This window comes from Camelina sativa, chromosome 16 (genome assembly GCF_030686135.1).
Source record: "Camelina sativa cultivar CO46 ecotype springtype chromosome 16, ASM3068613v1".
In the NCBI taxonomy this organism is placed as follows: domain Eukaryota; kingdom Viridiplantae; phylum Streptophyta; class Magnoliopsida; order Brassicales; family Brassicaceae; genus Camelina; species Camelina sativa.
Window position 1 is genome coordinate 10,572,150 of NC_141895.1, and position 15,379 is coordinate 10,587,528.

The 15,379-nt window shown below is 32.4% G+C and overlaps 2 protein-coding genes across 2 annotated transcripts; both read right to left on the bottom strand.

Moving 5' to 3' along the window:
- Positions 1–6,818: 6,818 nt before the first annotated feature.
- On the bottom strand, positions 6,819–7,380 carry LOC104750252 (uncharacterized). The gene has a single exon (XM_010472025.3). The coding sequence runs from the start codon at positions 7,300–7,302 to the stop codon at positions 6,955–6,957; it is 348 nt and encodes a 115-aa protein (XP_010470327.1). The 5' UTR covers positions 7,303–7,380; the 3' UTR covers positions 6,819–6,954.
- A 1,033-nt stretch (positions 7,381–8,413) lies between these two features.
- Positions 8,414–9,313, bottom strand: LOC147925424 (uncharacterized). Its single transcript, XM_087492623.1, has 2 exons — positions 8,851–9,313; positions 8,414–8,556 (listed from the first exon to the last, which is right to left on the bottom strand). The coding sequence occupies exons 1-2, from the start codon at positions 9,311–9,313 to the stop codon at positions 8,414–8,416; spliced, it is 606 nt and encodes a 201-aa protein (XP_087348749.1).
- Between the last annotated feature and the right edge of the window lie 6,066 nt (positions 9,314–15,379).

Consider the following 15,379-nt stretch of genomic DNA (forward strand, 5'->3'; position numbering starts at 1 on the left):
TAAGTACTGTATTATGGAGAATTAGGAAACAATCATATCAACATTCTTTGACACGAAAACAAAAAAAAAGAACTGATATTTCAGAACACTATGCAATAAGGTGTTTGGAACATTACAAACTCACCTTATAGTACAACAACATCAACTCTCACATTTGATAGAGTCTTGTGCCGGTGAAATATTATGAGAAGGTAAAAAAATTATTCAATTATTTTTTTGAATCTAAATCAACAAGTCCCAAAAATATAAAGAAAGTTGAATGTGATTGACAAATAAATAGTTGTCATGGCTTTAGACATTTTTGAAAGTCTTAAAAATCTATTACTAATTAGGGCCTTAATTGTATTGATTAATTCAGTGATTTATAACTTTAATAATGCATGCAGGAAAATATGATCATTTTCAGTTGGTAAATACATTACTTAGCTTACTTTGTTATTCTAGATAGAGCATTGGCATATAACATGTTCAACACTGGATTGCCACTAAATTTAAAGGGGAGGGAGTAATTAATAAGCATTTTTTCGGCTTTTATTAACGTTATACATGACTATAAATAGACATGTGCGTCACACATGCTTGGGTCGATATTATCATTTTTATTTCATTTTATTTTTCATTTTTGTAAACTTAATTAAATTTGCAAAAATATTTTTTTTTCTTTTTATAGAAATGCACCATTGTTATTGATTTTTTTTTAAATATGGATTTGTTATGCACAATGAGAAATATAAAATACTATTTGTAGTTATGTTTTCTTGATTATTAAAGTATCTAATATAATTGTTACCCTATTAACAATTATTTTAATTTTTTACTAATGCTAAGTTATAATATTCACATGTATATTATATGAATTTTAATAAATTATTTACATTCATTGCAAAAGTGTGTTAGACCTAATATTTTACCATGGGCTTATTATTTTTCGTTCAACTTTTTGGTGAGATGGAAACGAAAGTATTTGTGGGCTCTAATCAATTTATTTTTCTATTTTATTTTTATATGCATAATAAAATTATCCTTTTCTATTTCATTTTTAAATCTCTAATTTTATAATATATTTTATAAAACGCTAAACGCCGATGTACATATGAATTTGAAACCCGGAACTTATCTTTCTGACAAAACCAATTTCATGTTAATCGGCTATGCCTACCAAAAGCTATAACCGTGTTTCTGAAACAAACACATTCATCGAAATAATTTTTCTATACATTTATATATGTTAATTTGCTTAAATCAGGTCAAGCTAGATATCCTCATACCATATATGCCATAAAGAATCATCAAAACACATGAACTTGAAAATCATTATCACTTGATCATATTCATTTGATTTGCTATCATCTTTATCACATGCCTAGCACTCTTGATTTTTTATTCCACGATAGATTTGAGCTCTATTGTTGCATGATTTATTATTGTGAGGGATCTCATCAACATGATGGCGTATCTGATCATTGTGAAGCAAGGATCCTTATTTTTTTTTTTTAAAGGTTGAGTCTTGCCTCGCATATAAAAAACAAAAAGCCGAGCCATACCTGGTATATAAAAAACCAGTTCGGGAATCCGAACTCATTAGTTCTGTATATATAAAATAGACATACCTCATATATATATATATATATATATATATATATATAACCTATTTCGGGAATCTGAAACCAGACTCCAAGCTCGAAAGTTAAGGACAGGCTCCGCAACTCGCTCCTAAAATCTAAAAGCCGAGTTAGACAATCGGAACTAAACGATTACGAATGCCGAGCTCCACGCTCGCAAATCAAAGAAGAGCTCCACATTCGCAAATCAAGGATGAATTCTCCCTTAAACGGACAGCTAAGTTTCAGTTCGTCCTTAGACACCTCCATTTCAGGTCGTCCTCAGACACCTCAGTTTCCGGTCGTCTTCAGAATACTCAGTTTCAGTTCGTCCTCAGACAACCTCAGTTTTAGGTCGTCTTTAGAGAACCTAAGTTTCAGGTCGTCTTAAGACAACCTAAGTTTCAGTTCGTCTTCAGATAAGTCAGTTTCAGTTCATGTTCAGACACATTTAGTTTCATTTCGTGTTCAAACAACTTAATTTCAGTTTGTCTTCAGAAAGCTTCAGTTTCAATTCATGTTTAGACAGATTCAGTTTCAGTTTGTTTTCAGACTGTTTTAGTTTCAGTTCATCTTCAGACAGCTTCAGTTTCAATTCGTTTTTAGAGAACTTCAGTTTCAGGTCGTCTTCAGATAGCTTCAGTTTTAGGTCGTCAGTAGACAGCTTCGATTTCAGTTCATCTTCAAATAGCCTCAGTTTTGTTCTAATTGAATCTTTCGACATCCTGGCCAGATGCTCGACTCGCATCAAATCACAAAAGGGGAATAAGTCGAGCCCAATATCTCGCTCCCGTCAAACTCTTAATTGAGGAATAAGCTGACCCCATAGTTTTTATTTTGCACCTGAGCTCTAGTTCGGACGGAAATATAAGCCAAACCTAGAGTTTTTTTTTCGCAATCCGTCTCCAAACTAGATGAAAGGGGATAAGCCGAGCCAAGTATTTCGCTCCCCTTAAAAGCCAAGATTACTTGGGACAAAACCACTGACCTACGGAGCCCAAAGTTATCTCCAAATTATTATTAAACATAGGATTACTTGATGTAAGCCGAGAGACGTCTCACAACTTGTAAAGTTCCAAATACAGTAATTATTGGGAATCCGAACTGAAAATCATTGTACGAAGTGAAAATTTTAAGTATGGAAAAAATTCCAAAAAAGTGATTCTTGGGATAGATCACCCTTAAGCATAAATAAAAGCTAGTCAAAAAATTCGGCTTCCGACCTAGATGCTGACCATTAGATCGAATATTGTTTCTTCCAATTCAGAAACTCAAATGAATATTCGAATATACCGAACTAGGGGGGGGGGACTAACTGTTGGTGCGAGATTTAGCACCCACGACATACCGACCTAAACCAAAGGTAAACCGATTGTTTCTAAAGATCAACCAAACTAGATAACCCCCCCCCCCCCCCCCCCCCCCCCCCCCTTTTAAGGCCAGCTAAGTGGGCCTGCAAGCAGAAACCCAGTGAAGTCGTTAGGCCGACATCCAAGTCCGCCTCTGAGTCTGACCTCATCTGCAAAAAGAGAAATTTAACTTATATTTGATCTTAGATTTAAGGAAAGTAGACTTATCTTGTAATCAAGGCTCTCATATAAATAGGAAGACTCCTTCCCCATGTAAATCATCTAGAAAATAATACAAAAAACCCTAGTTCTTTGTTGTTCTTGAGAGAAACCCTAACTTCTTCTTTAAAAGATCATAATCCCTCTTTATTTTCTTGCTTTAATCCAGTTTTTTAGAGAGAAGTCTTAAGTGAATTTGTTCCCCACTCAAACAAATTCATTGTGTGAATCCTTGATTCAACAAGGCTTCAACAATAGAAGCAGAACAAACACAAGATCCTAGTGGAGTTTTGAGTCTATGTTGTAGAAACAACTCTAGCTAGGGTTTCAAAGGAGGTGATGTGAAACTCGACAAGGTGAATACATTTGTGGAAGTGTCTGAAGATTTGTATTGCTTTGCATTTGCCGCAAATGACCAGCTGACCATTTATGGCAACTTGGCGCAGATGAGTTTCCTTGTTGGATACGAGACTGTTTGTGGAATCGTGTTGTTTAAGATGACTGATTGTGCCAAAATGTAGTTTCCGTAAACCTTCACCAAAATTATATTCCCTTTTTTATTGCTAAAATTGTGCGAAAATGTAGTTTCTGTAAACCTTCAACATGCGTTATTGGTGCGGTAACATAGATTTGAACTATTCCAACTATATGTTGCAAACACTTTTTTAATTTGACTTATCATATGCAAAATGAAATAGAATTTTATACAAAGATGTTAAATGGTGACAAAAGTGAATGCAAAAAAACTTATTCATTAGATAACCTCTGTTAGTTTTTCTGTTTACGTCCATGAAGTTGGACTCCAAATTCTTCTTACTAGGTTTACATGGCAGTGTACTCTACGTAATAAAACATCGAAAATCATGTAAAAATGTATCGCGTCCAAAATTAGTAAATAGACGACAAAACGAGGTCTACTGAGTTGTATTAATTGAAAAACTTGTTTTACACAGTTCCTGAAGTATCATTAAGTAAACCCTTTGTGTCGTCAATTAGAGGGGGGTATTGAACTTTACTTTTTAAAGGATTTTAAAGTATTTTTAAAATCATTTGTTATTCAATTGAGGATTTTAAAAATCTCATGAAATCCTATGTTATTCAACTAAGATTTATATAAAATCCTTTAAAATAATTCAGAATCCCTTGTTATTCAATCAATAGGTTACAAAACCAACTTTAAATCTCTTGTTATTTAAAATATCACTATTTGTTTTAGAATGCTACTTTGAATGATTTTAGGAGACATTTTTTTCTTTTTAGTTGAAAAATATTCATCTCAAAATCATACTATTTGAGCTAGAATTTTAAAGGATTTCATTAAAAACAAAAAAAAACACAGTCATAAAAGATGAACTTCGGCAATCTTCGCAGATCACCAGCTAACTTCTCCACAGATGAACCTGAAGCTCTACATGTGTCCTTCTCTACAGGTGACGTTGTAGAAGGTGAAATGAAATTTAAAAGAGTGAATTAATGCCCTACACAAATGAAGGAGGAGAAAACTCTTGGGCAGAAACGGTCAGCAAATGATGCACGAACCCTCAACCAATTGTCTCTTATTAAATTCTCCATTAACGTATCATGTTGCTCCCTCGTTTCCTCTCATAAATGGTGCCTCTTAATTGTGGAGGTCATGCCCCAAGCAGTCAACATACATTTTTTTCCATTTTCCTACGAAAAATATTGGAAGTAATCGCCCGAAAGAAACCAGCTTTGGAAAAAATTTCTAGAAATTTCCTACGAAAACATTTTCATAAAAATTTTGTGGAAAAATGGAAAAAACGTTTTATTCATTCTCCTACCTAAATATTAGTAGGAAACAAGTTCCAACTATTTTCCTACCTCATAGCTATTACCATTTTCCTACTAAAATATTAAAACATTCAATCATTTGTAGGAAAGAAATTTCAATCATTTTGAAATGATTCAATCATTTTGTAGGAAAGAAATTTCGAAAGTAATTGGAAGGAAATATTCATACGAAATTGCTTCGATAAAGTTTTTGTAGGAAATTGGAAGGAAAATTTCCTACCAAATTCATTTTGCTCTGTTTCCTATTTATTTTTGTAACGCCCGCGAACCAAAACTCTGCGTTTTGGGGGTGGGTGTCGATCGACACTCATGTGGTGTCGGTCGAAACCACTTATTCTGGTTCGATCAGATCGATTTAATTATCTATTTGAACCGGTTTGGTTTAGGGAAAACCATTGAACCGAACTATTTAGGTGTTTCGTCGCAGAAGAGGGTTTTGGCAAGTTGTGTTTGTCGCCGTTCTCTTGTTTTTGAGAGAAAAGAGAGAAAAACCTTGTTTTTGAGATTTTGGTGATTTTTGAGAAGATCGTTGGCTGTTCTTGGGAGATTTGAGGCTAAGGGGGAGATAGAAGCTTGCTAGGAGGGTTGGATTCGTTGCTATTGGTCTGAATCTTCGTGCAAAGAGGTGAGTGCATGACCATGGCTAATCTAAGCCATTGATTTCCTTGTTCTTGCTTGTTTGTTGTTGTTTTTGTGTGTTTTCTTGCTGGGGATTGGATTATACAGGTTCCTAATGATGTTTCCGGCATGGGTTTTGAGTATTGGATGATTTGGAGGAGATTGGGAAGCCAGATTCGACTCTCGGTTTCGCGCGGATTGGAGTTGCAGGTGGAGTGTCGATCGACACCACTTGGTGTCGGTCGACACCAGTAAAAATGGGCATCGATCGACACTGTGGGGTAGTGTCGGTTGACACCTCCCTTCCATTGTAACGATGTTCGTTTTCCTGGTTTGTGTGTTTTGTTTGTTGATTGTTTGGAACATTGGAGTCATTATTGCTTGTGTGTATAGCCCAATAGATGGGAGGATTGCCTCACTGAGTATTTATCAAATACTCATGCATCTCAATTTGTGTTTGTGGTGCAGGTAAAGGCAAAGGGTGATCGTGGAATCAAGGCAATGAAGAGGAAGATGTTCTAGGGACTCGATTGGATGTTGTCTGGCGTTGCTAGGTTGCTAGAGTTGGTCTTTAGAACTTGCTAGGTTGCCGGTTCCTTGTTTTCCTGTTGTTTGACATTGAAATTGTTAGGATTGGATATTGGTTATTCTATATTGGATTATTATTAATTATTTAATTGGTATTGTTATTCCGCTATTGTTTTGTGATTGTGGTTAGGTGGCTAGTGGATATGGGACCACTAGTCGTAGTTTATTATTATTATTATTTTTAAAAAACGGGTTAGGTCGTTTCAATTTTCTTCCATTTTCTGACAAATTTTCTGACAAATTTTCTTACAATAAAACGTGATTCGACAGGTAAAGCCCTCATCCTATATATTTAAGTTTTCCCATCCCTAGAATAAAGTGATAATGAATTCATATGTGACATAATTCTACAAAATAATAGTCGAGAATTTATTTATTCAGTTTGTTAAGCGTCTAGGTTACATTAATCTCATAGTATTATAGATTTATCCTATTATCTTCAGTGTAAGGTATTCAAAGAGAGGATATGTTGGAACAAGAAAAGTAGAAAAAGAATGAAGCATGCATCTAAAAAAAGGAAGAAGATCATATACATGCATATATGTACTTATGATTCTATATATTATTGATCCTAACGTTATAATCATATGTAATTAACATTTGTATGTAATGATGATTTAGGCCCGAAGAGAAGTATAACAAAAATCTATTACATCTCAACAAAGACATTATTTTTAATACAAAACAAAAATGAAAAAGAGTTTCCTTGTTTGGTCCTAGATTCTTAATGCAATTTTTATAAATACATGGCTATAAAATATGTCAATCTAATCCGAAATAGAAGTCCAGAGGCATTCAAAGTCCTCAAACTCAAACCTCAAATTACTAACCCGTTTAACTGGCCATCTCACATTATTAATCTCTTCAAACATCTCATTGCCATCATCTAAGACAGGAAAAAGAGATTCCGGTAGACTCCAATCAAGCGAGGTTGAGATCATACTCTCCTTCATCCACGGGAACTCGAAAACTCCAAAATTATCCTCATTAGTCCCACTTCTCTTCTCTTCCATCTTTTTTTCTACATTATTGTCTCTTGCGTGTTGCCTCTTCTTGTTCTTCTTTGAATGCTCCTCAATTTTCTTGCGTTTATGGCTTGTAGATGCACTATCCATTGTTTAAAACATTAAGATGATGAGATTTGGATTGAATTGAGAATTAAATTTATAAATGGGAATGAAAAGTGGGAGGGGAGGAGAGGGAGTCACGCCTTCTTACCCGTATGTATTTGTCATTTAGCATTCTAAAAGCAAAACAACCAAATCCTTTTGTGTTGTTTTCGTGTTTTCCTTCTTTTACGTTATCATTCCTCTCTCTCTCCAAACCACATAAGCAAATTAAAAAACGTATTGAGGTATAGAAGGATGATGTTGACATTAAGAAACAAACGACTATTTTTAGCATTTATTTTACTTCAGTGCCCTCCAAATACTGAACATCACTTATCATAACTAAGTGAAAGTAAAAGAAAAATTATTTTTAACTAATATGATAATTAAATTCCTTTACAGCAAATGTTGTTCCATTTATAATAACGATTATCAGTTTTAATGTCACAAACTTAATTAACATGGAACCAGAACAAACTTACATTTTTCTTAATCAAATCTCACAAACTTCAACCTCACATTTTTCTTCATAAACATATCGTTTATTTTGGTTAAGACAATTTGATTCAAAGAATAAACTCTCATATATCTATTTTCTCTTAAACTATAGTTTAAACCTTCCTTTTCACTTGAGATATGGTACATATATAACATGTCACTATTACTTGCGTGTTATATTGTCTACCTTCTTATCATATGATTACTATGACCCTGATTGGTAACGGCTGTTCCTTTTGGCTGTAAAGACTTTGACTTTAAAATTTTAGCTGCAGAGAATTTGGCTGTTGATGCTTTGACTGTAGAAACTTTAACTGTTAAAATCTGATTATTTACCTACAACTTTTAAAGCTGTAGCTGTTATTTTAAATATTATTATAAGTATTAATAATAAATATATATTATGTCAGAAATATATTTATATAACATTTTAATGACAAAATAAATTTTATTAATGATGAATTAAAAATTTTAAAAATATAAATCAATCAAATATGAAATTTTGTTTGAAAACTAATTAAAAACAAACAACTATAAAAATAAGAAATAAATAATTGAAGTTGTAGACATCAATTTATTAACTTATTAAATTTTAAATAATGCAAAAAAAAAAAAAAAACTAGTGACGACTAGCCCACATAGCATTAGCAATCTCATCACGAATACCTTCCATGTATTGTCTTGAACTAACGTCTCGCTCCATCACATTTGGAAGTTCTTCCTCATTTGAGGCATGTACACATTCTGATTGAAAATCTGGATCTTAAATATGTGTATTACGAATAAAATTATGGAGGGTTATAGTCGCCACGACAATTTTTCTCATCGTTGCGAGCTTATATCTCGCTTCATCTCTCACGACTCGCCATTTTCGTTTCCATACTCCAAATGTTCTCTCAATAACATATCGAAGTGATGAATGACGGCGATTAAACATTTCTTTATAACTTCTCTCTGGTTGGTTTCTAAAACCAGATAGGTGATATCGTTCTCCTCTATATGGACAAAAAAATCCACGCTGTAATGCATATCCTGAATCTCCAAGGTAATATTTACCATCAGGTGGGTGTGGAAAATCAGGATCACCTTCCATAGCAAGCGAGAGAACTTTGGCATCATGTGCAGATCTGGGAATACCAACATAAATATATGTAAACATCATGTCTATGTTACATATTGCGAGAATTTTCATAGTTGTATCGCCGTGCCTATTCCAATATCTTTGTTTCTGTTGTCCAGAAACCATGACAGGTACATGTGTTCCAACAATTGCACCGATAAATCCTTTAAAATGTGGCCAATAACGTCGGTCAGCGTGCAATTTTGGTTGAACTTGCGTAAGAGCTGTAAGATTTGGTGCAAACATATCAGTGGCCATCAACACAACTACATCAAGAACTTCATGAATTTTTCTGGAGATCGTCTCAGCTGAATGTCCGAATGTACGCATTGCATTCCTTTGTGTTATGTTATGTCCACACATGTGTAGAAACATAGCCACACTCTCTTTGGCAGACATGTTAGATGTGTCACACAAACCATATTTTTCTTCGAGATCGCTGCATAATTTGCTAAAAACCTCCGGCCACATCCTTAAGATATTTTGGCATTGTTGTGGATAACCATTGATCATATCATGAAGAAAATTACTTCCTCGGACTCCATCTGAACATAAAGGCCTCACTACTCTAATATCTGGATCATCTTCAAGCAATAAATAATCACCTTCTTCATCTTCAAGTATTTCCCATAATAATAATTTATATATTAGTTATCAGATTAAAATACAAATCAATAGATTTTAAAATTGTGTCTTTGACATTACCTTACGTGAAGATGATGATGATGATGCCATAACTCTGAAATCTTTTACGAGACTGGTTTTTATTTATAAATGAAATAGAGATACATAGTGATTTATAGGGTGAACATACGTAACTACAGTATTTAATCAAGTGATTGTTTTCCTTAGAATTAGCTCGTAGATAGGCTAAAATTTAGTTGGTTTGTTGACAACTGACCGATCTACATGTGCTAAGTTTTTTGAGTCAACTCCATTTAAATATGAATTGTCTAGCCATATATTTATTTAATACATTAAAAATACAAAAATTATTAAGTAAAGAAAGCTAAAAACTTATTTTAATAGTAGTGAACGCTAAAATCTTATTTTTTAAAAACATAAAAAAAACTCCATGAAATAGAACTAATAAGAGTAAGACATTGATCGTTGCAGATAATTGAGCACATGTTCATCGTTTGATAATCCTAGAACCATTTGCCGAGCTGCCTCATTATTTCAATTAGGGTAATCACATCCCAATAGAAAGATGAGTTGTATTCGATATTAGATAACTGGTGTATATGACGGACAGCTCTCTCTCTCTGTCAGAACACATGGCGTCCCTTGCAATTTTAATAGTCTCCGAACGTCTGTCATATGCCATCGAAATTTTAGTTTTTTCAGTGCTTCCTGAACCTTTACGTTTGCGTCTCACAGCGGTTTGATGCACTTTCTATCTTTCAGTAGGGTTTTCGTTGTGTGGAGGTACATGAAAATTTTCTTCCTGGTCACCGCCCATGTTAGGTTCATCTACTTTGGTCTGTGTGTCAGTCCCATAATCTTGCACTAGCACATACCCATCGGGACCATTTCCAACTACCCACCCGTCATTCGTTCCAATAATCACGTCTCTGAATATTCTTTCCAGCATATCAAGGTCTTTGAGCCCCTTTTTTGTATATGAGCAACTCCTACACCATATTCCTGTAAATGGCATACACCATCATTATATATTTTGTAATAAGGTATATAATATTTGATTAAAGATTATTAAATACAATTTACCGTTTTTCGGTCTTCCCACCATTCTTTATCCATCTTGATTTCTCCCGTAGATTCATTGACATGAATTCCTGTTTTTTTGCGTAACTTTTGGTATGTACTATACCACAATTTCAGATTGATATCGTGATTATGAAAATTTTTCCAGGATAACTTATATCCTGTTGCAAAAATTTAGAAATTACTTCTTCTTTTCCTTCTTTTGTTAACAGTTGTTCTTTCCAACTTATATCCTGTTGCAAAAATTTAGAAATTACTTCTTCTTTTCCTTCTTTTGTTAACAGTTGTTCTTTCCAACTTATATCCTGTTGTAAATTGTACAATTCAAGAAAGATATGGGTATTATTACCAGACCATGTAATTTGTTTCTATAAATGTTTAACAAAAAAAAATGTATTAGCAAAACATGACATATAAATTTAGCAATAATGTTAAAAAAAACAAAAAAAAATTGTTACCTTACGAGCTGATGCCATTCTGTAGAAACAAAAAAGTTCTAAATTAATTCAATGTTCCACATGCAATGAATATCTACTGAAACGTAAAAAGAAAAACATGTGTGGAGATTATAGTACGTGTTGGATTTGCAAGTTCTAAGAAAACACATATTTGTCACTATATTTATAATGGTTTAAGTAATCTTCCAAAAATAGAATGTAACTATTTCTTTTAAATATCATGATTAAAAAAAACTAGTCAATATTAAATTTCGCTAACAATACACTTCAACAATAACTTAAAAGATAGTAATAATACCAATAGTCAATATTAAATTTCGCTAACAATATTCTGATTTTTCTTTTGTTTTTGGTGATTGATTCTTGATTCATTTTATTCTGGCAAATATCAATAGTGTCTTTTATTTGTTTTGAATGTTTTTTTTGCTTTAATGTTTTGAATGTTTATTCTCTTATTAATTATGAATTTCATAAACTCTTTAATAGTATTATTAGTGATGAAGATGAAAAAAAATTATTATTGAAATGGGTCTTAAATGAATGAGAAAAAATGAGAATAATTAATTTATAAAAATAAAATATGTAAAAATATTTATATATACTTTTGGAGGGCTTTTAAATATAATAGGGTAAAAAAGAATGTTTTAAAAAAATATTTAGTTCTAAAGCCTGGGTTTTGACGCTTTAAAAAAAAAGAGAAACAAGGAAGAAAAAAAAATGACTTTCAAAACTTAAAAAAAAAATAAAAGCCAAAAAAGTCTGATTGGCAAAAAATTGGCTGTAAAGACTTTAAAAATATTTAAAGTCTTAAAAGTAAATCAGGGCTATTTGTTGAAGAAATATAACACTTTCAAAATTTCAACACTTTTTTATGTGCATCCACAAAATCTTGAATATGATTGTGAATTCATTAACATTTTAAGTGGTTCATACAAAAATAAAAAATCTTATGTTATTAAATCATGATTTTTTTTTTGAAATCCAATGTTATTGAACTAGTGATTTGAAAATTTACTTAAAAATATATTGTTATTGAAAACTTTTTGAGAATTTGGATTGTAACTGATATTGAAGACTATATAGTTCTCCTCTTTGATTTCATTTCAATTTATTTTGAATTTTTATATTATATATATGATTAATAAGTATATAGAGTTTTTATGCATATATTGTGATTTGATATATATATTTAAGGATATATTCCTCAATTTATGAAAATGTGTATTCAACGTTTCACATTGGCGGGTTGGTAATACTTAACTTATGTAGACATGCGGTTTAATAAATTAATAAATTTCATTTGCTCACTATTAGAGTATTATAATTATTATCTTTTACTAGGAGATAAACTATAGCAAAAAATTACTCGTGTAACATGTGATGGAGCGGATTAGAGACATAAATATGATTATATTTTTTTTACGGGTTGTCCTACTAAAATGAACAAAATATTTTATGTAGATCTAAGACGAGTTAAATGAGAGATGTTATACCTATCTTAACCCGTTCTATCACACTCACACATAAAACTGAAACTATAAAATTTTATAATATATATTAAAAATATATTATGAAAAACTACAACTATTGATTTATTATAATAAAAATTCACATAATACAAATTATTTGAACGTCCAACAAACAAGTATATATTCATATAAATCCTTATTTTATTTTCATTTTTCTTTGGAACTAAAGTCATATAATTTTAATAATAAATTTATAAATATGAAAGATATAACATTATTGATTTTTTTAATATAAATGTTGTTCCGTGATGTATTACATCAAATTTAATTAAAAAAATCTCTAATTATTCATTTTCATTTTACTTTTTTTCCCTTCTCATTTTGCTCTTTTTTTGTCTTGGTATTTCTTTCTTAAACATTCATTTTTCATTTTATTTCATATATATTTTAGGTGTAACTTGTAGATAAACATTGTTTGCATCTTTCAATTTTTTGTTTCCACAAAAATTAGAGTAATTTATGAGTTCAATCTAAATCAAATATAATTAAATGGTGTTCATAGCCAAATCAACAATTTATAAGTCCAAACTAAATTAAGTAAATAATTTTGGAATTAAATTTTTATTTAACTAAATTTTCTATCTTAAAAATTGTATTCTAACGTACTTTTATATCTAAAAATTTGCACTACAACCCCAATCAATAAATATGTTTCCATTTAGACACCCTTTGAAAATCTTGTTTGATTCTATAAGATTGAAACTGACTTTTTCTGTGGGTGGTGAATGAATGATGTATGGAATGATGAGTTATGAATGAATGGATGTCAGGGTGTTTCAATTCCCCTTACGCAATTGTAGTATAAGAGGTGTCAATCCAATCTGAGTGTTTGTGAACAATCAAGATGTGCATATGAGTCTAAGTCAAGCCAAATGTAAAGATTGTTTGTCACTAACAATCCTATAATGAGATATGAAATGCAGAAAGTAAAAACAACTAGAACAAGATACTAAATGCAAACAGAACAGACAAATTAAAGCTATAATGAAACTAGAACAGAAATAGACACTATGCTAATGAACTAATGCAAGACAAGTAATGAACAGAAAACTAAGTGAATGCTATAGAAATGAAACAGGAATGAAACAAGAAAATCACAAATCATAAACACAAGTTCTGGGGATGAACTCGAGCAGCACTCGACCGAGTGTAGGTCGAGCACAGGGTCGAGCTAGACTAAACGTGAAAACAGAGCAACACAATAAAAACAGAGCAATGCAAAACTAATCAAACAACAAGCAAGCAATGATATTTAGACTAAGATATTAATAAACAAAGAAGGCCTTGAGGAGGGAATCATGGGCTGAACTAATCATTGTGGTTATCTAACTTGGTCAACAAATCTCAAGCAAACTTTGAGCTGATCTCTAGACATACTATTCTAAGACATGTTTAATCCACTCTCATGGCAAGAAACAATCAAACCTATGCATTTCTAGACTTGTTCTTACAAAGTAAAGAATCTACACAAGCAGACATTAAGCAATACATCTCAAACCAAACAAGACTTCTAATCTCTTAGCAAGCCTAATGGAAAGCTCTAGATCTAGCCTTATCTATGCTCCTTAAACATTGGTGTGATGCTAAGATGCTTGAAATCAAACCCTACCTTCTCAGATATAGGATCAACATTAAGAACATCTAGCCTAGAAGAGATCTACAACAATCAAGCTTGACCAAATCAAATAAACCACAAGGTCAACCCAGCCTAACCCATCCTCAAGGTCCTAAGCAAACTACTCACAAGAACACATGGTGAAATAAGTCAAAAACCCAGAAAATATTGAAACTTGCATCATTAGAAAGATGAAACAGAGATCTACAATATTGATGAAGAAATAAAACTCGAAATCTTAATATCTTGAAAGTTATGAAACCAACAAAATACAAGAATCTAGTTTTTCTTTCTTAAACAAGTACAAAATCTAAAAATAAAAGAAAGTGCAAAAGGAATAAATCTAAAAAAGGTAAAAACTAGGTTTTAGACTCTGTAAAAAGCTGGACTCTTTGGTGGCTGCAGGTACAAGGGCTTTATATAGGAGATGAGGTGGAAGCCCTAAAAATACAAAAAGTCAAAGCAGTCAACGGATCGGTCAACTCGACCAGTGCTCGGTCAACTCGACCAGTGCTCGGTCGAGCTGGCTTCTCTCGTGCATTCTCCACTCGGTCGAGTCCTTCTCAGCACACGGTCGAGTGTCTGGTCGAGTGTGCGGTCGAGTTGGACTCTGGACCTTGATTCTTCAGCCTTAACTCTCTTGTTTTCTCCTCAGGATTGCTTCACTTCTCCTCAACATTGCTTCCATGCTCCTTAAGCTCCAAAATCACCTGTTTATGCATGAAAAGATGCAAATGCAATGCAACTATACTCTAATGCATAATTAGTCCTAAAGCTACACAATAATGGCCTAAATGGATAACAAAAGATGCAAAAGTTGTGAATAAACTAAGGGAAAACAAGGTAATATATATGAACATCAACACCCCCAAACTTAGTTTTTGCTTGCCCTCAAGCAAATAATCAAGACAAAAGAAGGTAGGTGAGGTTTGAAAGTGGGATCTCAGCTCCTAAAGCTTGCAAATAGACTATCTAGAATCAATGTCCAAGTTACTAGTACTATGATGCAAGTTGAATGAGCTATACTTAAAGACTTTAGACAAGCATATCACAACCTTTATTGATTTGAGCTTTAGACATCCACATGCATTCAAATCAACCATTTCCTTTAACATTCATTAATCAAGAACATGAATCA